Source organism: Lithobates pipiens, unplaced genomic scaffold, assembly GCF_037356315.1.
Source record: "Lithobates pipiens isolate NorthernLeopardFrog02 unplaced genomic scaffold, aLitPip1_a1.2 Scaffold_16, whole genome shotgun sequence".
Taxonomy (NCBI): Eukaryota; Metazoa; Chordata; class Amphibia; order Anura; family Ranidae; genus Lithobates; species Lithobates pipiens.
Window position 1 is genome coordinate 368,226,475 of NW_027507748.1, and position 26,734 is coordinate 368,253,208.

The following is a 26,734-nucleotide window of genomic DNA, read 5'->3' on the forward strand; positions in this document are numbered from 1 at the left end:
TTGGAGACCTCAGTCTGGCATCTCCAATTCAGAGCTCTGCCATTCGGACTTTCATCCTCCCCCAGAATCTTTACAAAGATAATGGCTGAAGCTCTGGAACCTTTGAAGCTGAGAGTGATTTCAGTCATCCCATATCTGGGCGACCTGTTTTTCGCAGACTCCAAACAACAAGTCTTGACAAATCTCCAGGTGTCTCAGGCTCACCCCAAGGACTTAGATTGGCTCTTGAATCTGGAAAAATCAAATCTAGAACCCACACAGGAGATGAAGTTCCTGGGTTATACCATAAACTCTGTGCTTTAAAAAAGTTTTTTCTGCCACAGGAGAAGAGGGAGAAGATCCAATCTGTGATGAGACAGGTTCAGGTCAACCTCTCAGTGTCAGTCAGATCAGCCATGGCAGTCTTAGGCCTTCTCACGGCATTGATTCCAGCTATTCAGTGGGCCAGATTACATTCCAGACCCCTTCAGATGAATATCTTACAAAGATGGTCACACCAGGAGCCGCTAGCAAAACAGATCAAACTTACTTCAAACGTAAAGCGGGCGCTCTGGTGGTGGAGGAATTCAACCAACCTGGCAAAAGGTCTTTCCTGGGTCTTTCCCCTAGACAAACGTCTAACAGACGTGAGTTCTTGAGGCTGGGGAGCCCACCTGGACAGTCAGACCTCTCATGGGGCCTGGTCCAAAGTGGAAGCCTGAAAGTCCTCAAATTGGCGGGAACTGAAGGCGATCTTTCTCAGTATCCTAGCCTTTCAACAAGTGGTAAGGGGACAACACGTTCAGGTGCTCTCAGACAATACAACTGCAGTAGCTTATGCATTGAAACAAGGAGGAACCAGGAGCAGAGGGCTCCTAGAGCTGGCCAGTCAGCTACTTACCTGGGCAGAACAGAATGTGGCCTCATTGTCAGCAGTCCATCTGAAGGGATACCAGAATCTGCTAGCAGACCTACTAAGCAGAAGGAGACTGGTGGAAGCAGAGTGGAGTCAAAACCAAGATGTTTCCTTGATGATCTCCAAAGCTTGGGGGCAACCTCAAATAAATCTTGAAAGTACAGAAGTTCTTCTCTCTCCACCGAGAAGACCAGGCAGTAGGCATAGATGCTCTCACCATCCGTGGCATTACCAGCTGTGCTACGCCTTTCCCCCCTTTCCCCTGATACCACTGCTTCTAAGGAAATTCAGGGAGGAAAATACCAATCTGATCCCGGTCACTCCCTTATGGCCAAAAAGGCCCTGGTTTGTGACACTACTAAACCTGGCCACAGAACCTCCATGGAAGCTGCCGTCCAGAAAGTACCTGCTAATGCAGTGGTCGGTGAACCATCTGGAAGCAGACCGACTACATCTAACTGCTTGGTTTCTGATGAAGACCTCCTGAAAGCCAAAGGACTGGCTGATAAATTAGTGAAGACCCTACTTTCCAGTAGAAAAGGGTTAACTCAGCCATATACCTGAAAGTTTGGAAAAGATTCAATTCCTTCTAAAGTCCTCCAGGTCAAAAGTGTAGTGTCAGTCATAGAATTTTTCCATGATGGAATGGGGAAGGGCTGGCAACCAGCGCCCTAAAACCCAGGTGGCATCTCAATCAGTTTTCTTTTGGGAGGACTATCCAGAGAAGTCTTAATTTCAAGATATTTTAGGGTACTTGCACAAAATAGGCCAGTAGCCATCAAAGTTTTTCCCAGTTGGGATTTGTCTTTTTTTAAAGGGTCTCACGGGAGCTCTGTTTGAACCCTTCCAGGAAGCATCCTTACAGAACTTAGTTCTTGAAACAAATTATTTGGTAGCCATCACGTCGACAGAAGAGCCAGCGAGCTTCAAGCCCTGGCAGTCACAGAACCTTTTTTCTGAAGGTTTTTTCAGACAGAGTGATCCTTCAAACAGACCCAGCATTCCTACGGAAGGTTTCTTCGACCTTTCACCACTCACAGGAAATAGTCCTGCCTACTTTATCTTCAGCTACAGCCAGTCCAGGAGAAGAAGCTTTTCATACACTGGACATGAGGAGATGTTTGTTACACTTTCTAACAGTCACTAAAGAATTTGGAAGGTCAAACGCTCCCTTTGTGATATTTTCAGGCTCGCGTAAAGGGGAGAAAGCTTCCAAACGCACGCTGGGCAGATGGCTTAGATTGACAATCACAGAGGCCTACAAGGCCAAAGGAGAAATACCCACCTCAGGTATTTCTGCTCATTCTACGAGATCAACAGCAATTTCCTGGGCCGAAAGAGCCGGTGCTATGCCTGAACAAATTTGCAAGACTGCCACTTGTTCCAACTATTCAACATTTCTCCAACATTATAGTTTGGATTTACTGTCCGCTGTCGATCAAGCCTTCGGCAGGAAGGTACTGCAGGCAGTAGTCCCACCCTAGGGTAAGTTTCTCAGTTATCCTCTCGAAGATTATCCGGAAAGGGGATTTGAGAAAGACTTAGATATACCGTCACCAGTAAGTCTAAGTAAGAGCCTTTCAGGACAACTACTTCTTCCCTCCCTTTTTTATCTTAGAAGTGGTTTTAACTGTCTATCATGGTGGTTTGGTGCTTTTCTGTGCTTGGTTTTCCAGTGTGTCAGAGACCACACAATAACTGAACCTATGGTGGAAGAGGAGGGATTTAAAGGCTGCATGTGTTTCCTGGAAAATGGGCGGAGCTGCGCTCTCTCCAAGGTTGTCCTGAAAGGCTCTTAGAAATGCCATCACCGGTAAGTCTAAGTCTTTTTTTCACACAAATGGAGCTTTCTTTTGGTGACATTTAATCACTGTTGGGTTTTTTTTTTTGCGCTAGAAATGAAAAAAAGCTGAAAATTTTGAAAAAAAACCCCAAACATTTTCTATCTGTTATAAAACTTGGGAAACACGTAATTTTTCTCCTTCACTGACGTACGCTAATGAGGCTGCACTGATAGGCAGCACTGATAGATGGCACTGACGGGCACTGATAGGCGGCACTGACGGGCACTGATAGGCAACACTCATGGGCACTGATAGGCACCCCGATGGGCACTGATGGGGCTGCACTGATGATCAGTGCCCTGATTATCTGTGTACATGTCTCTGTCATCTTCTCACGTGACGTGACAGCATGTGCAGAAAGGAATGCTGATGACCGGCAAGTGTGTTTTAAATGTGATCAGCTGTGATTGAACATATACCCAGTGAAGTGACTCAGGTGATACACAGAGATGAAACAAATCCTCCTACATAGTTGTTCCTGTTTATTTGCGGCCCGCTCTTCTCTACAGCATTAGAAAACACATTTTACATAGCATCTCTCAGCTATGAATAGCAGGGGGTGGAGATCTGAAGGCTCAGTGAGGAGAGCTGTGAGCCCTGATTGGAGAGACAGGACACAACCCTTCTTCACAGTACACTGCGTACATGTACAGCTGTGGCTGTCAGACTGTCATTGATTACTCTTGGAGTTGGCAAAAGCTGTCAGAAAAGACTCATGCAGATAACTGAAGAACAAGGCAGAATAGAGAAATCACACCCATTGTTTTGGATAGAGACAAAGTACACGCTATTGTGGGATCTACTTTGCTCATATTTCATGGCTGAGCTTTACAACCACTTTAACAGCGATTTGTAGTGAAAAACACTGTTGCTGAGAAACAATTTTTCATAGTTACAGGTCAAACTTATACTACGTTATTTAGTTAGTGTTCTATGGTCAAAATTGCTCTCCTTTAGCGTGTTGTAGCTAGGCCATAGCTATGTATGCAGAGTGTTTGTCACTGGTGAGCTTGTCATTGAGATGCAACGCATCACGACTAGGCTACAAATTGCTGTAAATTTAGCAAGTTACCGATTGCATAGCGATAACTATGAATAAAAAACACCAGCGCGACACGGCCCTCAGACCAATGTCACCCTTTTGCTACTTTTCATGTCCCTGTTAGAGAGATTCACCCTCTATTTGTTGCTGAGACAGAAAGTGATAGGAAATCAAACATTTTTGAGCTGCTGCAATGCAAGAAATGCAGGTAAATCATCAAATGGAAACAAATATTTGCGTAACAACTCTTCAGGAGAGATTTTTTTCACATATCCTGTTGCTTCCACAGGACAATATGTGAAGGGAAATCTCCCCAGCAGGGCACAAACAAAAAAAAATGTAGAGGTTAACCTTTCCCTACTCTATCCATGGCTTTCTACCTGTTATTCTGAAGAAATCCCTGTGTGTACCTCTGTGTCCATGTGGAAAATGACTCTAATGGGAGTGGTTTTCACAATTTTCAATCAGCTGCTGCACCTGCAGGGCTCTAATAAGGAAAGTCGCAGGGTCTGCATCCCTTTAGATGTGATTTCCTATTAGGAGCATCTCACCAAAAATGTAATATTACATATTGCAGGGGATGCCTGATATCTGACTTGTATCTTAGTGTAGACTTCTGTTAAAATCAGTGAGCCAATCACACAAGCAGAAAAATGATTTTCCTGGGGGGCATTTTGTACATGTTCTGTGTACAGAACACCTCCAGATAGCCATATTGAAAATTACAAAGCTGCAGATTGAAAAGGAAAATACATTTTTAATAATATTCAATTACAATATGACTTGTTGCAATTGTATACTCTATATTATATTTTTATTTGCCATTTTTCCCCCATGAAAGTGGAGTTATCTTTTAAGTATAAGAAATAAACAAACCGAAGACACATATCAGAAGGTAGTAGAATACCTTGTTAAAGTGTAATCCCTAATAAGGATATTTTTTTTTTACTACCTTTTCGCTCTGTTAAATATTGTTTACCACTGAATGCGTTTTGTATTGGTTCAATAAGTGCAAAAAATACCTATTGATTTTGATCTTATCAGAAATTCAGCACGGTCTTCTGTCCTGTGCACTCTTCTTGTGTTTTCTCAAAGAACTTAATCAGCCCTCCCAGTTTTTATCTGGGACCTAGAGAGCAATTAGTCTTTATGTTGAGGAGACTGGACAGGGGGACAGTTTGAAAAGTTTTGAAGGCAACTGGGCAGGGATGACACCACTCAGTCCACAAAATTTTTTATTGTAGAGATGTTTTGCGTATTTTTATTTCTTTTTCTCTGACATAAGTGTTAACTTGTAATTGCTAAAGGCCAAGTTTCACCAAAACGTGGTGCAGAAAAGGTGTGTTTCTTGTACTGTTCCTCTTCTCGGGACCCTCACTGGTGCTCTGGCCCCTCCCTCTTTGCCAAGTGCCCACCATAGCAAGTGGCTCAGCCTGCCACCTGCTCCCTTCTTACTTACTGTAATTGACAGCAGTGGGAGCCAATGACGTGACCAATGAGAAAGGTGAGACCCGGGAGAGCTGCTTAAAGTGTACATCGCAGGCTGGGTTCACACCATTGCAGGGTTGTCCGCATCCTATTCGCAGTAGCAGGTGGTTTTGACTGGCTCTCTATGGAGCTGGTTCACATATCTCCAATTCGGGTCCGGTGCAAATTTGCACAAGGGTCCTGTGCACCTTTTGGTCTGTTTCAGCTCCAAATTCAGCCAAAAATTTAGGCTGAAATCAGACCCGAAACGGTGAACGGGAATGCACTGGAACGGGGATGCATTGGGAGCTGCTTGCAGCGATGGTGTGAACCCAGCCTTAATGTACACATTCCTTTTTTTTTAACATCCATATTGTAATAGCAATACAAACAATAGTGGCTTTTGACAATCCAATAAAAGCTTACTTGAAAAATATGAAACACTAAAAATGTTGAGTGCTGCTGTCTTCAGTCCATTTTCACAACTTCCTGGACTCACGGGATGTTTTGTAGCTTCTCCTCTGCTGTTTACTTTCAGTTTCCAAAGACTAAATATCCCATGGTACCTTGTCACCTGCAAGCAGTGATTCCTGTACAGACTCTTCTTTTTCTGCAGTTGAGAAGGCAGGCTCTGTGAATTATGTGACACAGCAATACCTACTTATAGAGTATAGTAAATATGTGTCACAGAGCTGGGATTGTTACCAAGTAAGTTTACAAACTTCAAAATCATTCAGAATAATAAGAGCAGGCTAGAAATAATCAAAAAATTATGTGCAATTGAATATATGATTTTAAAATTTCAACCATGGATACACTTTACATGTTTACTATCATCAATAAAGGTTGGTACTCATGGGAAATCATGGCTTATTGTGCCTCAGTCAAGCTGCAGTCACAGCATTCTGAGAGAGAAATGCATGAACAGAATTTTAAAGGACTGGTCACAAAGCCAACTACCTTTTGTGAGTAGGCCTGAGTATCATTGTGGGTTCATAGTTAAAGTGGTTGTAAACCTGAGACATGAAAAGTGAACAAAGCACATGCCACTACACTGTTCACCAGCCTGAATCCAAAGCACTGACTTTGGTTCCTCTCTGATCTCACCTCTCTCTGTTGTCTGCATGAGTTACTGCAGAACTGTAAGCCAACACCTCAGGAGTCAATCCGCCTTCCCCCAGCACACAGCAGAAGACTCCTACACTCAGCTCTGTGGGGTTTTATTTCTACGAGCCTGTTGGTGGGGGGGGGGTTGGGGGGGGGAGTCCCCTTCCCCTTCCCCTTCCCCTTCCCCTTCCCCTTCCCCTTCCCTCCCCCCCCCCTCCCCTCCAGTCAGCTATCATATTTCATGAAGCTGTGTGCTCTTGCTCTGCAGTGTATGTGACGTCAGATACAGGACCTGCTTTCTGCTGTTGAGAGATTCTGTGTAAAATGTGTATTTTGAAAGACTGTAGAGAAGAGGGTGCCACAGATAAACAGGTACAACTTATGTAGGAGGATTTGTTTCATCTCTGCATATCATCCAATGCTGGTTACTTCAGTTGGTTTATTACAACCACTTTAATGTTTTTATGGTGCTATGTTGAGTTAGCTTACAACCAATAACACTCTGCATTGCATTTGTGTAATTTTAAAATAGTTTAGGAATGCTTTCTGTTTCTTTTTTTATTGAATAATGAAAGTTGCAAAGTATTAATACAGGTTTTACTTTGATAGTGATAATCCTGCTTCATGGTGTCACAAAAATGCAGTTCACTGGAGAGCTGTAAAAACGGCATTCAGTGTGGAAAAGCAGCTAAGAGACATTACAAATAAGCTTAAAGAGGTATGTTCTGTAGTTTCTTATAATATGTATTAAGTATTTCCTTTCATTTTTACCTGTGGGGGATTCTTAGGACATGCCTCTGCATTCTAAATAATTGTTCTTTAACTTGAAATGTCTCCTGAACAGGGAATGTATATTGATCAAAAAACAATAAATAAATAAATACTGCTTATGTGTTTGACATTTTGCTTATGAATATTTTATGCTCATCTCCAGCCAGCAATAGAGCTAAAAGTTCACTTTCTCTGTTTTCTCCTTGCATCTTGTTCAGATAGTTCAGTAGCTGAAGCTGACCTTTTCACACGGAAGTAAATGAATCAGAGAGTCATTCTCCTTTCTCCCCTTTTCCCAACAAACAGCTCTGTCTGAAGTTTCATTGAGACTTCATGTCTGTAAGGAGTCAACTTCTGCTGTGCTCTAAGAGTCCTTTGACATATCTGATTTTTTATTTTTTTTTGCAATGCAGAGATGGTATATAAAGTAAGAATAATACCAAACCAAAATAGTTTTAAATAATGCATGTACAAAACTATATACTGTATATACAATATTTGGGTTGTAGTTTCTTTAGAGGGAACTATGGAAATACATTTTTAGTACTCAGGGGTTTCGGGTAGTCCAGTCAGAGAGGAGAGGACTGATTTTACAGTGCTCTCTAGATTGGGAAGTCCTCACCTGGGACCACGAATTTGGGGACTTGGAGAGACTTTGAGTGGGAAAAAGACTGCAAACCCAGATAACGGGGACTTTGGACCCAAAAAGGTTAACCCCCATGCAGGGAAGCCCTGAAAGGGGAGAGGAGGGAGTCAGCACCTGTTTAGGTGGAGTGAAATAGTTCCCCATTTTACTATATATATTTTTCATGTAATATACCCTTTAATGTACCCTCTTATTTAATAATATAACCCTCTAAAGCATGCACAGTTCACCCTCATACTTAAAAAGCCCTCACTGGACCCCACCACCCTGAACTACTTAAAGCGGAGGTCCACCCTAAAGTGGACCTTCCGCTCATTGGAATCCTCCCCCCTCTCCGGCGCCACAATTGGCACCTTTCAGGGGGGAGGGGGGTGCAGGTACCTGTACAGTACAGGTATCTGCACCCACTTCTGGGATAGCTCTCTGCGGAAAGGGGCGTAGATATACGCCCCTTTCTGAAAGTCCCCCACTGCCTGCTGGGAAACACACAGATCCCAGAGGCAGCGGGTCCATCCTTATTGCGCAGCGCGACTCGCGCATGCGCAGTAGGGAACCGGGAAATGAAGCCGAAAGGCTCCACTTCCTGATTCCCATACCCAAGAAGGCGGCGCCAGCACCCGAGAGACGATCGAGAGATCGGCTTCGGGTGCCGACATCGCGGGCGCGCTGGGCGGGTAAGTGTCATTATTTTAAAAGTCAGCAGCTGCTGTATTTGTAGCTGCTGGCTTTTAAAAAAAAAAAACGGCGTAACTCGCGGCAGACTCCCGCTTTAAAGGAGAAATTCAGCCTAAAAATAAAAGTGCTACATCTATAGACATCCACAATCTAACTCTAACCCTGTGAAGAAGAAATCCGTATACATACCTTTTTTGAAGCCACTCCGGTCCGGTCTCCAGCCCAATCTGCAGAGGACACAGCTGTGAAGTGAATGGGAAGTTATGTCACCAATAGAGTTACTATGGGGCTTCAGATGTCGTCTGCCTCCTCTGCAACAGCCTCCACAGCAAAGCCGCGGCTGACAGCTCAGTGTGGGATTGGGTCAAATCGGCTTCAGAAAAGGTATGTATATACTAATTTCTTTACAGGGTTAGAGTTCGTGTCTGTCTATAGATGTAGTGATTTTAGTGTTAGGCTAGACTTCTCCTTTAAGACCTTTCTTCTTGCTCCCTTTCACCTCTAAACTTTTAGCTTGGTCTACAACCATCTGAGCTCCTACCTTACTGAAAACAACCTTCTTGACCCATTACAGCCTAGCGTTCCCTCGCAGCACAAGCACTGCCCTACTTAAACTCACTAATGATATACTAACTGCTAAAACCATTGGCTACTACTCCATACTTCAGATTTCTCTGCAGCCTTTGATACTCTTGTCTACCCACTCCTTCTCAATAAAATCTACTTCCTTGGCCTCCATGATTGTGCTCTTTCCTGTTTATCCTCCTATCTATCACAGTGCTCCTTCGGTTTTATCTATAACTCTGTCTCCTCCACTCCACATTCTCTTTCTGTAGGGGGTCTCCCAAGGCTCCTCTCTTGGACCCCATCTCTTCTCTATCTGCGGATTTCTTCTTTACAGGGTTAGATAGGTCGCTTAATAACCTCCCACAGCTTCCAAAACCATCTCTGCGCCAATAACACCCAAATCTATCTATCTCTCTACTTCTCACTACACCCCTTCAGTCTCCTTGCTTTGCTAACTTACTAACAACATATATGTCGCACCACTTCATCAAACTAAATCTTTCTAAAACTGAGCTAGTAATATTCCTCGCTTGTGCCCTCCTCTCTGACTTTTCTATCACACTCAGTAATACAACTATCAGTCCCTCCCCTCACGCCAAGGTACTAGGTGTAATTCTAGACTCTGACCTGTCCTTTCTGCCCAAATCCAATCGCTGTCAAAACCTTGTAGACTTCACCCATGTAATGAATCCATAAATCACTCATAGTGCTTGTTTATTCAGGTGAAGGACTTTCCCTTTGAAAGGATCGACCTCCCTAGGAATGAAATGATCACACGTTGCCTTTGTGCTGGTTTCTTTTCCAATGTTGCCAGAAGGTAAGTCTGAAATTCTCTGTTTATTATTAAACATGTCCAAAAGGGAAATTGCCTGCATTGCCCATAGAGCAACTAAAGGTTGGAATTTGGTTGCTATAGGCATTTCATAAATTTTTCTTTTCACATAACTTTTTTTTTTATAAAAATGACCAGTTATTGACTGCACATTAGCTTCTGTCACTGGGCCTGGCAATTAGAAGTTAACTGCTTACTGCTACTCGCCAGTTTTTAATTTTTTTATATAGCACTGGAAAGATTAGGCATAATGTTGATATTGAAGGTATCCAAGTTGGATTGGTAACACATAAACTTGCAGCTTTTGCTGCTGTTTCCTTTTTTGTTACTAAACATCAGGTGTCCCTGCTCAATATTTTGGTGGAATTGGATAGATCTCAAGGGGTGTCTACTTTTAAAATTAACTTGAGCAGATTTACAATCCTTCCCATTAATCTAGGTAGAGAAGCAAATCTTAGAAACCTCCTTCCCCTTTCATTGGAAAGACCACTATATAACCTATTTTGTTAATAGCCAAAATAGAGCAGCTGTACTCTGCAAATTTCCAAGTCTCCTGCAGAAAATTTAAAAGAAGATTGGAATAAGCCATTTTACAGGGTTAGGGAGGTTTAACATACTCAAAGTTACTATTCTGCTTATATTTTTATTCTGTCTTCAAATGTTTCCGATATATATTCCTAAATTGTACTTCCATAAGATTTGTTCTGTATATGTGCAGTTCATATGGGGACAAGAAATCTAGGTTATCCCACATGCTACTCCGTTGGTCAAAGGGGATGGAGGCTTAGGCCTCCATGGTGTAAATTTGTACTATAAAGCTAATGGCCTGGCTTGTATTGTAGACTGGAATGTGGGGGTTGTGAAAAAACTTTGGGTTACTCTGGAAAAAATGTTTACTGGATGGAACCTAGCACATGCTGCCTAGCCGATGAAGCGGTTTAGTGGCCTCTCTGATTATACATCTCCGCTATAATTGGCACCTGGGGAATGCATGGCTTTCTTTAGCAGCTGGGGAGGATCAGGTAGGTTAGGAGATTTCACTTTCTTAAAGGTTCCCGTTGAGAACCTTGAAGTCCTTGTGAGGGGATTGGGGACCTTCTGTCCCGAATGTGTGGAGATTCGTCTTATAGTAGTTTAGATCTTCCAAGATCATGGATAAGGAGCATGACCCTGCTTTGAGTCCCCTTCCAGCTAGCTATAGGTTGCTTTTGAGACAAGCTTCCGTGACTCCCCCCAATTGTCTTGTTATAAGCTGTTGTCAAGATGGTATAGGTTTTCAGCAAAATTGCCTCTGATATATCCTTTAGTCGATGCAGGATGTTGGAGGGGTTGTGGTTATCCATGCCCCTTTTTTACATTTGTGGTGGGAGTGTCCTTATATTAGACCCTTTTAGCAAGAGGTGAGAGAGTTGATGGCAAAAACTTTACAACACAACCTCCAAGATTACTCCCTTGTAGTCCTGTTTCATGCCACTCTAATGTCCTTCTGAACATTCAAGAGGTCTCCAGTTCCTCCTCTTTTAAATACTGTCAAAGCCTGATTCCATTATTTTGCAGACCAAGCAGAGCCCCAACAATTAAAGAATGGCTCACTAAAATCCAAGACACTATGGGGTTTGAGGAATGGATATATAAAATGTAGACTGAAAGACTGTTCAGAAACAATTAAAAAAAGCTACTTGTAATAATTTTACTACAACTGCGGCCTACAAGGAAATGAGTGGGTCTTAAATAGTATACTGCTGACTAAATATAATTCATATGGGTATTATTTCTGGGATGTGTGACAACAGTAGGGTGTTTTTTCTAAGTTTGTCTTTTTTTTTTCTTTTTTTTTTTTTTTTTTTTTAAATGTTTTGTCATTGTATGTTATGTAATGGTAGTTATATTTCTATGCCCCATATACTGTAAGAGAGGACTGTTACTTGAGATCTTGTTGTTTTGATACAATGCTGTAAGCAGAATATATGGTTGTATGCCGTGATGTGACCTGTGTGCGTTGCTTTAGACTAAGTGCTTGCTCTATGAAACCTATTTCTTGATCTCTGTATAAATCAATGAAAAAGGATTTTGACAAAAATACAGATAGAATTCAGGATGTAAAAAGCTCATTCTGATTTCTATATAATGTATATTTCATAGTATTATATTGAATGCTTTTTCATTTTGGCTTTCCAACTTGCTTAGTAGGGCATTGGGAACAATAACAATGGCTAGACTGTTGTGGCCCATATCAACAAATTTGATATTCGTTTCTGCAGTTAGATAAGGGAATGGTGATTTCTGGTTGTCTTTTTTTTTTTTTTTGCCATGTTTTGTTTCCGTTTTATATTGAGAGAACATTTTTGCTTTTATAGGTCAGTAGGAAGAACATTCTGCACAATGGATGGAAATGGCAGTGTGGTGCACATCCACCCTTCATCAGCTGTAAGTATTTTGGGTATTCTCAACATATTTTTATTGGGTTTTACAGAAAATGCAATCTTTATCAGGTTACAAGAGGTTGAAAAAAGTCTCATCAGTGACAACACATGACAATTAAACAAAGGTACAAAGATCCAATCTAGCATCTTTTGGTTATTAGAGCTAATTGGGGGATCAGCAAATGTTGTTCAAGGGCAGAAGCTCCTTAAAATCCATTATCCCAGTGACAAAAAAAGGATTGATGGAGGGTCAGTAGGAAGAGGGAATGGGTAAAGGGATAGATGGTTTGGATTTTGCTCCATAACAGTTTAACAGTTTTTTTACCATGCTGAAAAACATTAAGGCTGGCCATACATTATACGATTTTCTTATTCAACTATGTAGTCCAAGAGCCTGCCTGGCTGCATACAGATTTAAAGTGTTTTTAATTTGACCTCATAGCATATGGTTTTGTATGGCCAGCCTAAATGTAGCGATCAGGAGCTTTCTGTTAGCCTCTGTCGGGAGCGTGCTCTCTCGGCAAAGCTGCATTTACACTAACAAACGCAAAGGTCCACCCGTCAAGAGGCCGCATATTTGTGCACAGCCGCCACCAAGGGGTTAAAAAACCTACTTAACAATGCCATATATTATATAATTTATATATATATATATATATATATATATATATATATATATATATATATATATAATTTTTTTTTTTTTTATAACAAACATTTTATACTTACCTGCTCTGTGAAATAGTTTTGCACAGAGCAGCCCTGATCCTCCTCCTCTTGAGTCCCACGCCAGCGCTCCTACCTTCTCCCTCCTGCCAGGTGCCCAAGCAGGTGCGTTCCTGACCCATGGCACTGTGTTCATTCACACATGGAGCTGTGGCTCTGCCCCACCCCCTCCTCCTGATTGCCTCACTGGCTCTGATTGACAGTCCTCAGAGAGGCAAGGATCTCTTGGATATCGCTGGATTGAGAAGGGGGCTCGAGGGGGGGGGGGGGGGGGCTGCTGCACACAGAAGGTTTTTTAACTTTATGCATAGAATGCATGAAGGTAAAAAACCTTATGCCTTTACAACCACTTTAACTATGTCATATGGAGTTTTTTAGTATGTTTTTAAACTAAATTATGCTTTTATAAAAATGTATGTTTCTGTCCCTTAGCCCTAGTTCACACTTGTGTGGGCTGTGCGGACCACATTCACAACACAGCCTATTCACAAACGCACTGCAAAAGTATGAACTAGGACTTTTTTTTTTAACTCTCCTGGAAGCCAGCAGCGTTTTTGCAGAAAAAATGCTTGACGCTTGTAAAAGTGTCTAAAGCTTTAACAAGCTTTTAGGTGCTTTTCCAGGCATCAATATCTTAGGCGTTAATTTCATTGGCCAGAGTAAATAATTTGTATTTCATATAATATAATTTATATTATATATAATATGGAGGGGTGTTTATAGGCAGGGAGAAAAACGTCAGACGCTACTAAAAGCAGCTGTAAAAACGTCTAGTGTGCATGAGGCCCTAAAGTCAATTTTTTTTTTAATTATTTGAACGATTCATAAATACCCCAATAACTAAAAATATTTGTTTGCTGAAAATAAATTTTTGGGAAGTCCTCTGAATCTGTTGTGCAAATGCTGTAACATAAATGATTAGAAACATTTAGGCTGCATTCACACCTGAGCGTAGCTTTTTCAAGCGGTTTTTTGCGGCGATTTTTACCGCGATTTGCGGCGTTTTTTACCGCAATTCGCTGCGTTTTTTACCGCGATTGCAACGTTTTTTGCCGCATTTTGTCGCGAATTTGTGCAGGGCAAAAGGTCACCAATGTTAAGCATTGAGCAGATACAGCGTCAAAACGCCCATAGAAACGCTCGTTGTCGCGCTAAACGCTCGAATCGAGCGTTTCCATTAGTTTCTATGGGAATGAAAACGCCCAAATCAGCCCGATTCCCGCGACAAAAAAGGGTCCGGAACTTGTTTGAGCTTCAGGCGTAGGGCTTCAGGCGACTTGGAGTGGAGATGTGAACCATCTCCATTGAGAATAATGTATTTTTTCCCCTCGAGCGTTTTGTAGCTTCAGGCGTAGGGCTACAAAACGCTCAGGTGTGAATGGGGTCTTAGGCTCCATTCACATCTGGGCATATTGGGATCGCAGCAGATCTCTGTAATTCTGCCAGCGATCTCAAAACAAACTGCAAAAAGCAGGTTCAGGTGCCATTATTTTCAGTAGCACCTAAAATGCAGCGTGGTTTTGGCACGATTGTCAGCCGAGCTCCTGTGCAAGAAACTTCTAAAATAGCTTTCCTTTGAAGGGGAATGTATGTTTGATCCCTGCTTGGATATGTACATCAGGGAGATCACGGGGTTAAGTGTAATCTTCCTCCCAGAAAGAAGGGCCACATTTCCACGGGTAGACCTTCTACCTTTGAGGTTCAGAAAAGCTAATTTTGTCCCCCCTTAGGCCTCCAGCTCAAAGCTGATGCCTGAAACCTAATTTCATCAGAAAAAGGGTTCTCCAAGCCAGCCAAGTCCAAGCCCTCTTCCCAGTGAAGGGGTGGGATCCCCCTCTCCCCACCCTCAGCAGAGTGCGGGCTACAAACTGGAATTTGGGAGTCTGCCATCTCACCACTTCATGCTCTCAAATTTTCCACTATTCCCACAAAGATGTGCAGAGTTTCTTGCTGTTCAGCAGATCCTTTTGCAGGGGGTCGTTGCTCTAGTTCCATGCAAAGATCACACTCGGGGTTTCTTCTCAAACCAACAAAACAAGAGTCTCCCAGCCCACTTACCAACTTAAAGTATAGCCCCCCCCCCATCGTTTTCAGCCAAGGAAGCTGCCATTTTTGCCGCTGTTTATCTGCAACTGCCATGATGCTGCACATGTGATCAGTTATGACACCAGCCATTGGATGGTTTGACTGTTTGGTTGAGAGCACAACCAATGGGAGTGTTACATTTCTGGCACATGCTGGAAATGAAAATTTGATGGATGGGTTTAATTCCGCTTTAACCAATAAAAACAAACATTCTAATAGTTTGAGTTAAAAAAAAGTTTTCTTTGTACATTTGCAAATATGTGTGTAAGCCGCACTCTTTCATTGAGGCCCCTAACTGTAATTATCGAGAGTCTTCATGTTGCAACATATAAAGCAATAGATATATTAAGCGCAGGTATGTCTGGAGCAAGCACATTCCACCTTTTGATTTTTGTGCAAAACACTTCCATGTGCACCTTGCTGTGAAAACGAACTAGTTGGGGCAGTTCCCTTTTTGTTTTTCTACTTGAACTTGTTCATAGTTCTATGTTCATATGATAAAGCTTTTTGGTTAAAGCCTTTTGTTCACATGTAAATGTACCATTCATTGCCCATAATTGTGATTTCTTGTGAATTCATTTATTTAATTTACCATTTAAATCTCAGTTGTTTGGCCAGGACGCCAACTTGGAGTGGATTTTGTTCCATAGTGTTTTGGTGACATCTAAGATATTTGTCAGGACTGTATGTCCTATCCGCTATGAATGGGTTAAAGACTTGCTTCCAAAATTGCATGATATTGATGCTTATGAATTGAGCAACGTGGCCAGAGAAGAAGTGACTGAAGAGGAATTGGCTAAATGGAATTCTAGAGAAAAAGCACAGCGACTTTATGGTAAGCTCACTTCATAATTTAACACACTCCTGTAAATTTAGAACAGTAATTAATGACCCAAATCTTGTCTACAATTTTTTCTTTTGTTTTTGGGTACCTTTTTCTCAACTCAATGTCTGAATGAAGTGTCTGTATTGCCCACAACAAACTTATTGATTCCTAATGTCATTGTTTTTAGTGCAGGGTTCCCCAAAAAGGTCAATGTTGACCCCAAAAGAATGATGTTACTATTTAAAGGGTTCGTAACTGGGGGACAATAGGTAGTCATTCATTTTATAGAATGTTGATTGGAGTCAGTTAATCTTTTGAAATCTCTGTAGAGCTCCACGCCAAGTCCTTGAGGTGAAATGGCTAGCAGCGAGGCAGTTTCTGAGGTTTGGATCTGTTGCCAGTAAGAGTGTCCTTGATTACCTCTATCAGCTGTGTGTTGTCACTGATCTCTTTTATTGGTGTGCTTTGCGTTGTGTGTCTTTCCACCCTTCCCCTTCCTTTAATGATATACCTGTTCACTTCCCATACTGGAGCATGCCATAAACTGAGTAAATTTCGGCAAGTTCTGTATGAGCAGCCAAAATTCGCTCAGTGGGTGGCCCTTTCGATGACCTCCTTACTCAACATCCCCCAATTGAAGAATAAAAGGAGCCTGAAAGAAATTAGTTTGCCAAACAGCACCTGCAACTAATCAGATGTAGGTGCTGTTTTGGTATTTTGACAGCTGCTGGGGCCGGCTGTCAAGACACTAGCCACAACAGAAGATTTGTCCATCCATGCTGCATAGTGTGGATGGAGGAATTTTGTAAACGTTTTCTATTTAGCATTGTAACAACCGTTAGGCAGCTACAGATATCCACAGGAAATGTGTAATGAATTCACAAAAATATTAAAAAAATGTTTGAAAAGACTTTCAGTAATGATGTCATGAAACCTTCAGAATATGCTTTAATTTGCAAATGATAAATGTTTAGGGATCATTGAACAATTGGAAACTTTATGAAGGGTTGATGAGCTGTAATGTTTGGGGAGCCCTGGTTAAGTAGAAATTGAAAACTTAGGGAAAATATGACGACTGACGTATACAGTACAAACACTATTCTTTTGAGATGCCTTAGGAGAATGAAACCTATTATGTGGAAGCCTGATTTCTCACTAGCTATTGATTTCTGTACCATAGCCAAAACACTGTATATAGTACTAGCTACTTTTTTCAAAAGAAATGGCAATAGGGAATAACTAAAAGATTACTTAGCTGAAGGTGCAGGTACTGTATATGCATTTTAATGTGCCTGTTCAGCACCGTGCAAATTTTAGTTCCTTGCCTTTTTGATTAAAGATGCATCTACATATTGCCTTCTAAAAATAAATTGGCTTCCAAACATCAGCTAAATGACTGTTACTGTTGCCTATATCTTTTCTCATCAGCTTCTGTACATAATTGCTGGCAGTGCATACAAGATATTTAAATACCAGTTGTTTTTTTTACATTGCATTACTTCACTGTGAATAATAATCTAAGGATGTGTCCTGAAAGTAGCTACAGTGAGTTACAACTGTCTGTGCTTGGGATCATAGCATTCTCTATAAATATAAATATATACACTTAGAATATGGCTCCTCTATCAAATAATTAAAATTGCATCATATTGTATAACATTACCGTGTGTATCAATGCCAGAACTATCGCAAGTAGTGATGGCAGAAGAGTCTCTGAATACCATGGCTTACACCCATTTTTCTCCCCAAAGCAAAGGACTTTGAAAAGATAACAGATTATATACATTGGCAGTGCCTTTAATGAGTTGAGCTCTTTGGACGTATCTGGAACGTCCAAGATCTCAAGTGGTTAAAACCAATTTAAGGCCAGGGCAGCAGTTGTTGGCATGTTTTTTTGTACAATTGGCTCTTAGCTTTAATGCAACAGTGAGTTGCCTGATTGCTTCTTCTGGACACGTGGTGTTTTTAGAAAACAGTCATCAATGGGCATGTTTCTTTAAAGGATAATTAAGCGTTCACGTAAAGTACTTTTACCATGCCTGTGCACCCACCCAGAACTAAAGTAAATCACCCTCATTTTTTTTCCCCCGGCTATATCTTTACCTTAATCCTTAATCCCACATCCTCCTCCTGCTGAACTATTTACATTTATACAGGCAGTGCAGGGTCCTCAAGTCTGTAGAGAAATGTTGCGCATGTGCAGCCAGTGAAAAGCTATAAACATTGTGATGCATTATGACTATGGGTTGGATGTGTGGATGCATCTGGGCTGGGAGGGGGGGGGGGGGGGTCAGAGTGGTCAAACAGGATTAATTCTGTTTTCCGGTATGCCTTAAAAAAACGGACACAACTACCATAAGATTTTGTTTGCCTGCAGTAAAACCACATTTTCCATCTATTTGTCTTGTGTTGCAATTGTTTCTGGTATCTGTTACAGATGGCTTTGAAGCCTCGTTGAAGAAGATGCAAAAAAGAAATGATGATCAGTCAATATCTGATGCAAAAGCACGCTTCCTTCAGCGTAAACAGCAGAAGAGTCAGGATACAAATATTCAGCAGGTAGACAGAAGCTGACAGGTATGCATTCTTGGTGATCTTTTAGGTTTCTGATACAGCTTAAAGCGTTTGTTAACCTGAAAAAAAAATTGGATCATGTTCCCTTAAAGCATGTTATACAGCACAGTGCTTGTGTTGTGTCATTTGGCCCCACATATCACCTAAAAATCCTGGCTGATTTCTGCCCTCCCCTTTGTAAACTGACCACAGTGTATCATGGCTACTGAGCTCTGACACCGCGGTCAGTTCACGCACCTCCGCCATCCATAGCCCTGCTCTCTGCTCTCCTCTCTGCTCCTGTGTCCTCCTTTCCCACCCCCTCCCTGCCTGTCAGCTTGTGCGAGGGCGATCCCCCCTTCCTGCTGGTATCATAAGATATTTTTGTTTTTGCAATCCTCTCTAATATTAAATGATGTGCCCCACTATGTGTGTTTTCTAAATATCTTGTTCTATAGCACTGATCACTGGTCATGTGACCTCTCTCCTCTTCTTCTCCTCCTGGCTGACGTCAGTGGGGGTTTCTTGGCTCCGCCCGCTTTCCTGTCAGCTCAAGAGAGGAGAGAGATGGCCGGGAACATGAGCGCCTATCGGCACTATAAAATAAGGCATGTAGAAGCAGATTTTTTAGATAACACATGCAGTGCATCACATCATTTAATATTACATAGAGGATGATAGCAACAACACCAAGTGGGTTAACAACCACTTCAGCTCCGGAAGGTTTACCCCAGGTCATTTTTGCAATACTGCACTGCATTGCTTTAACTGACAATTGTCTGGTCGTGTGACACTGTACCCAAATAAAATTGATGTCCTTTTTTTCCCCATAAATAGAGCTTGCTTTTGGTGGTATTTGCGTCTTTTATTTTTTGCGCTATAAACAAAAAAAAGACTGCCAATTTAAAAAAAAAATATATATATATATATATATATATATAATAATTTTTTTTTTTTTTTTTTTCTGCTATAAAACCTATCCAATAAGAAAAAAATGTAAAAATCTAATTTCTTGATCAGTTTTGGCCAATATGTATTCTGCTACATGTTGTTGGTAAAAAAAAATTCCAGTAAGTGTATATTGATTGGTTTGCACAAATGTTATAGCGTCTGCAAACTATGGGATAGATTTATGGACTTTTTACTAGTAATGGCAGTGATCAGTGTTTTTTAGCGAGACTGTGACATTGCGGCCGACAAATCTGACACTAAGTGACACTTTTTAGGGACCAGTGACACTAATATAGTGATCAGTGCTAAAAATAATGCACTGTCACTGTACTAATGACATTGGCAAGGAAGGAGTTAACATCAGGGGCGATCAAAGGGTTAAATGTGTTGCCTGGGAGTGCTTTCTTACTGTGTGGGGGGGGTGGTTTAACTGTAGAAAGACAGAGATCCGTGTTCCTGCTTAGCAGAAACACAAGATCTGTCTTCCTTACAAGCAGAACAGTGATCTGCCCTGTTTAGACCGCCATTCTGCATCTCTCTGAACAATCGCTGCTCCCACTGCGTCCAGTCACAGTGGGAGCAGGGCTCCGGTGGCACTCACATGCACCCCCGGAGAAAGCAATTGCGTACAGGTACGTGATTTTCCACTTAAGGGCCACCCTATGGCAGTATATGTACATGGGGTGGTCCTTAAGCGGTTAAAGGACAACTATCAGAGTGACATTGGTTAAAGCATATTTCCACTTATGCAGTCAATTTTGAGAAAATGCCATTACACCTCTTATTTATAAATATTATATATATTTTAATTCACAATATTTTTATTTGGCTTTATATAAAGTATTCATATTTTAATATATTCGTATTTGTGCTTTTTTTGTAGGCCTGATGAAGGGGAAGATTGTGGCCCCCAAAACACATTGGATATTTCATACTATGTTGTTAAAGAACTATTTAAAGAATTTTGGACTCTCTTGGATTGCTGGTCCTGGTGTATCCATATGCTTTGAACTGGTGATGATGAAGGGGAGTGACTGGTTCATATAAAATTCAGATATCCTCCGTTCAGCTCTGTCAGACCCTTGCAATTAGCTGTTTTAGTATAGGAAGCCAATTTAGAGATTCTCAGTATTATCACTGGGCTGAAATTCCATTAGATGAAGTTAGAAAACTCCAGCTGTTGTATTGCTTGATAAGATATTGGGGTTGATTTATTAAAGGCAAATAGGCTGTTTATTTTGCAAAGGAAGTTGCATTTTACAAGGGGATTTGCCCCAGAGCTTTCATTCTGCAAAGAGTACCTAATCACATGCAAGGATAAAAATCACATGGTTTTTGCTTGCACATAATTAGATGATGGAAGTCATCAGAGCTTCACCTCATTTACTAAATTCAAGGAAAAAATCCTTTGAAAAGTGAACAGCTTATTTGCTTTTAGTAAATCAACCCCAGTATGTTGCTAGTTCATTCCCAGGGAATGTGTAAAAACTGCATGAACTACTTCTGAAGGAACAATAGTGAGATATGGATTTATGATCATCTCTGATATCAGTACAAGCCATATTATTGTGAATGTCCTAATATGAATTTATGCTTTGGCTGTACTGGGCTTAGTAACAGCATAATTGAAAAGGATCCTCTTTAAGCAGGGAGTACTTGGCTTCCCCAGTGCACCCCAGCTATCTCCATCCAGTGCCTGGTCACCACAAAAATTCCTGGTACTTCTTGGTATAGGGTAACATGTGACTTAAATGGCATGTTACAAGACACTGCCATATTGGAGTCACTAGATATGCCAAGGCACAGTGTTATATTAAAGTGGTTGTAAACCCTTACATATACCCAGTGAAATCACTATGAGATTAAACAAATTCTCCTACATAATTTGTACCTGTATATCTGCAGTCTCCTCTTCTCTACATCTGTTAAAAGTGCTGAATTTATAAGCTTGTCTGAAAGTTCAGAAAAAAAGGGAACAGAGAGCTGAAATCACACTGCAGAACCATGTGAGGAGACCTCTGAGAGCTGATTGGAGGGAAGGGTCACACCTACTACCCCTCTTCACATAGCAAACAGGAACAGAGCTGAGGCTGTCAATCAGCTGGAGCCCCGTCACCATTTTTCTCTTGGTGTCAGGAAAAATACTCAGAAGTTCATGCTGATAGCAAAGGAACAAAGTAGCAGACAGAAATTACACTTGGTGCCCAAATAATACACACTATTGAAGGATATGCATTGTTCATATTTCATGTCTGAGGTTTACAACTACTCTTAAGTCCTAGTATTAGAGGGTTTTGTATTTGGGTTCCTTAACCTAATTCCATAGTGCTTTTAAAGAAGTAGAAAAAGGACTATAAACAATGACATCTATTATTGAAAAATATAAGACATTGTTTAGTGTTAAAACCTTGATATATACTAAAAAAAACACTCAGGACTAGTATGCAGCTTAGTAGATACAGGCTCTGACAGCTGCCACTGAAGCTTTTCCGAGAAGCATATTGACATCTTGATACCCGTCTAGGTTTTAAGATATTGGGTGGGTGGAAAATTGTGGAAGGATGGTTTTTCATTCTCTCCTTGGGCAAAACAAAACAGGCTTTAATAGCTAGGGACAAGCTGAGCTGTGTCAGTGTCTAAAAACCAATATAGCCTAAATAATCATAGAAGACCTCCTTAATCTACTCAACCATACTCTGCAAAGTATTTGAAGTCAAGGTCAGTAAGTGAATTAGCTAGCATGTGAAGGAGAGAGGACGCGTCTCGCTGGAGCTCCTATCCTGACCCCTCATGCCAGCTACACAGCAACACCCATCCTGCTCCCTGAACCCAGGTACTCACCTGCTTGCCCCCCAAAACCTTCCTCCACACCAGGGTGAACTCCAGATGGGTCCCTCTAAGACCTGCTGCTCACAATCTCACAATGCTGCCCGAAAGCTCCTCACCCCTCTCCGCTGGCAGCCATCTTGCCCACGAGGCCACCCACAGCTGTGGTGGGTGCAGAATCCCCCACAGGAGCAGAGATCCCGGCAGCTATTACAGCCTGAAAAGAATCCCTGATGGCCAAAATCTGTTTCACGACTGTGGATGTCAAACTCATCCACCAGGACATGGATAAATTCCGGTCTCCATGGGAGAGGACACGGTGCGCTCGGACTCCATGGAGGTAAAGGCTCTGCAGCTTTAGGTAAAAGCATTCTAGGAGTGTGCTGTTGACACTGAGAACCATCTTAGGTGGAATAACATTTGCATACTTGGTTTGCCTGAGAGACCTGAGGGCCCCAGACCAGCTGAATTCACTGAGCAGCTACTGTCCATCCTGTTTAAGCTGGATAACATGCCTCCCACGTTTGTAGTGGAAAGCCCCACAGGGTTCCACCACTCCCTCCAAGACCTGGGGCCCCTGCATGCCCCTTCTTGCTGCAGCTGTTAAACTACCGTGATCGGGACCAAATTCTGTCGACGGCCCATGCCATGCCTGAAATTAAATATGAAAATACCAGACTGTTCTTTTTCCCAGACGTCAGAAGTACAACAACGCTGCAAATCTTTCACAGGTGTAAGATGCCGATTTCGGGGGAAAAAGAATCCGCTTTGGCCTCCTATAACCCAGTAGGTTGGGAATTACAGATGGCAACAACACCCTCTTCTTTGATACCCCAGAAGCTGCCGCGGCATGGCTGGATACCCGCTAACAATGCACTGCCGAGGAACCACGGTTTGTCACAACATGCTGGAATCAGCTAAGTATCACATTCTCCTGAACTGGGCTACCTTATGCTACATGGCGACTCCCAGCCTTGCCCCCTCTGTTGCCCTCATGTTTTTTTCACTGATGCATCCTGTCAATATCCCAACTACTTACTCTGTGTCCCTTGCTGTTTAGACTGCCGGTTACTCCTCCTGCCTGAGGAGCTCCAGCAACAACCCCAGGTTTTCTCTTCAACTCCCTGGACTGAAGACCATCCTTTTATTCCCCCCCCCCCCACTCAACCCCTATACTCCGGTCCCAGTGAGGACTTGTGCTAGGTATAGCAGACCCCCTTCCCCACTCCAGACCCAGCACTGGATCCCTACCCTGCAAGTTGCCTTGAATTTGCAAAAGACCTTTTCAAGCTATTGGACAAAATATTGCATTTTGCCTGATACAAGTTTTGGTTAAAGGGAATAGGCCTGCTCTGTGTTCTGTCTAGTTTAAAAGATGCCCACAGACCTGGGCAGGGTAGGCACCTCGGTGCCCTATGGGTTCTTGTTCTTGGTTTTAAACTTTAGTTATGTGTTATTTTCTGTAATCTGTTTTTCTCTTTATGCTATGTCCTGGTGTTGGATCCCTTAGTCTTTGCTGCGACCAAGATACTCTAGGAGACCACTGACTATCCCACGCATTGCCATTTATGCTTCCCCCTACAATGGCGTCACCGAATAGCTCCACGTTCACTATCCTATCCTGGAATGTTCGTGGATTAAATTCCAAATTCAAACAGGTTCTGCTGTTCCACTACCTTAAATCCTACACCCCTAGCCTAATATTATTACAGGAGACACATCTTGTGGGCAGCAAACTAATGACACTTAAAAAACTGTGGCTACATAGAGCAATTCACGCCTCATATTCCTCCTTTGCCAGAGGGGTAGCTGTGCTGATTTCAAAGTCCTTCCCGTGCAAGGTCGAACATGTTCACACAGATCCCCAGGGCAAATATGTGGTGGTAGTTTTGAAATTCCGGGGACAACGTTATATTGTGACAAATGTATATTTACCCCCCATTGTCTTCTGCATTACTGTATGTTATCAGCTGCTCGTGAGGAGGCTTCCCCGGATCTACAGCGTCTATGGCTGGAACACTTTCGTTAGCTTGGAGTTGAAATTTCTAGGAAAGGCACTGACTACGTAACTCTAAACGTGTCCCCAGTAATCCAGGAGGTTAGGCTGAAGCTGAAAGCATGGGAGCCCCTACCCCTTTCGCTTTTAGGATGAGTCAACCTGATTAAAATGAAGGTTCTAACAAAATTCACCTACCTTTTTAGACACCCGCCACAATGGATTCCAAAATCTTTCTTCAACCAACTTAACAAATTATTCTCCTCCTTTGTCTGGGGCCCTCAATCCCCAAGATATGCGCCTGACCTCCCGGGTGGACTGGCATTCCCAGACCTATACAAGTACTTTTATACAGATGCTAACAACTCTGCGGTGCTATTGGAAGCGTCTCTAGAGGCCCTAAAATTCTTACTTTTCTGTGGCCCCCATGCTCCCTATAAACTAACCCCATCTATGATAACTACCTTATGGGCATGGGGAGCAGGTCTAAAACTTAAATAATATACTAAGGATACACACTCCCCGAACACCCAATGTGGTGCAACCCCAATCTAGCCCAAATCTACAGGAGACCAGATCTTTGTGCCTGGACCAAATTCAACATTAAAGCGCTTTCCCAACTGATTGAAGGCAACTCCTTGATTTCACTATCTTTCCTCCGCTCTAAATTTAATGTTCCAGAATCACCCTTCTTTAGATATCTACAACTCTCCCATGCCTTCAGCTGCCAATTCCCCCACTATAACCCCCAGCTTATACAGGCTTCTCTGGAAGATGTCCTTAGGCTTGACAGTGCAGAAAAAACTTCCCAGATATACTCTCATCTGCCTAGAGTTTCAATACCAGTTTTATGGAAAAACTCAGGGCTCGTTGGCTCCAGGATATCCAGGAACTTGATCGTGATGACTAGGATGATATCTTAGACTTCCCATTCCAGTCCTCAGTTTCCCTCAGAGACTAATTTATACAGTTTAAGCTAATCAACCGGGCCTACTATACCCCGTACAGGCTACACAAAATGAACTCCAGCTTCCTCCCGTAGTGCTGGAGATGTGGGGAAACCCCGGGAGACTTTACCCACATTTTCTGGACCTGCCCAGCTATTGCAGGGTTCTGGAAGGAAGTGCTATCATACATCCGCATAGTCAGGAATATCCTGCTACAGCCTTCCATGTCAGTATGCCTGTTAGGACTTCTTGAGCAATTAACCCCCACTGTAGCGGGGCGCACTATGGTGGGCCTGTTACTGTTCTATGCCAGAAAAGCCATCACACTTCTTCACTGGAAGAAAACAGCCCTACCCACAAGCATCTTCTGGAAATAGCTGGTGAATAAGAACCTACTATAAAGACACATACATCAACTGAGTGTCAGGAACCATGAAACAGACTGAGACAGAAGTATAATCAAATCACACTTGTTTATTAATAAAAATAAAAAGGTAAATAGAAAAAAGCGTAGTCCAGTAGCCAGATCGGGCAGTGAGCCAGTCCAAAGTTCATAAACCAGATCGGGTAATCAGCCAGTCCAGAAGTCAGGGATCCAAGGAGAGCAACTGCAAGCAGGATAAGAAGCCAGGAGGGATGTCAGCAAGCCAGTCTTGAAACAAACAGCAGGAGATGGTTCCTTGTGATGTGACCAACGTGAAGGCAAAGGAAAGAGTGAGCTGAAGGCTTTAAATAGGCAGGTCAGATGAGCATCATCTGGAACAGCTGGTAACTGTGGAAAGAGAAGAGAGCTGGCAATTAGCCGACAGCTGAGTTGCCAGCCCAAAGGAGGAAGGGCTCAGCCAGCCCTGACACTGAGGCTGTCCAAAAAAGTACCAGGAAATATGGTCTAAATGGTTAGCAGAGCTGCCCACGGCATAATTTAAGCTTCTGTGGGTGAATGTGGGGTAGCCCTTCTTCCAATACACCATTTATCAGACACATTCTCCCCACAATGTAGTGGTCTTAGAGGACTGTTCTTCCTCTTTTTTTTTTTCTTTTTATTTGTTGTTCTCTTCATTTAGTTTTCTATGAGGCATTTAGCCTCATGTGGGAGCAAGAATTATAATACCTCTGCTGACATTCATGACATTTGACCAAGGGAACTGCACCTTCTCTAATCAAAGGTGACGCGCACTTTGTTAAAGTGGATTCAATACCGACATAAACTTATGTGACCCGTACGTGGGCTGCCTTTCTGTTGTCTGTATGTTATATGTCAATTACATGTATGTGTTTGCAAAAAAAATAAAATTTAAATTTCCTTAAGAATTTAGGCCAAAATGTATTCTGCTACATTTCTTTGGTAAAAAAAAAATAAAATAAAAAAATAAGTGTATGTTGTTTGGTTTGTGTGAACATTTTAGCATCTGGTATAGATACTGGAACTCAATTTTTTTTTTTTTTAAGCTAGTAATGGCAGTGATCAGTGAAATATACTGGGACTGTGATAGTGTGGGGGGGAAATCTGACACTAGCTGATGTTGGCTGGGGGTGTACACTGACATCAATAGTG

General features: G+C 42.1%; 1 protein-coding gene across 2 annotated transcripts in view; it reads left to right on the plus strand.

Moving 5' to 3' along the window:
* DHX40 (DEAH-box helicase 40) overlaps positions 1-26,557 on the plus strand; it is a 107,170-nt gene extending 80,613 nt beyond the window's left edge. For both annotated transcript variants that reach the window (XM_077482107.1, XM_077482106.1), the window contains exons 14-19: positions 6,965-7,073; positions 9,737-9,831; positions 12,204-12,273; positions 15,687-15,915; positions 18,344-18,483; positions 20,294-26,557. In XM_077482107.1, coding sequence (XP_077338233.1) covers positions 6,965-7,073; positions 9,737-9,831; positions 12,204-12,273; positions 15,687-15,915; positions 18,344-18,480 — 640 coding nt within the window. In that variant the 3' untranslated portion in view covers positions 18,481-18,483; positions 20,294-26,557. The remainder of the gene's footprint in view (positions 1-6,964; positions 7,074-9,736; positions 9,832-12,203; positions 12,274-15,686; positions 15,916-18,343; positions 18,484-20,293) is intronic.
* The last annotated feature ends 177 nt before the right edge of the window (positions 26,558-26,734 follow it).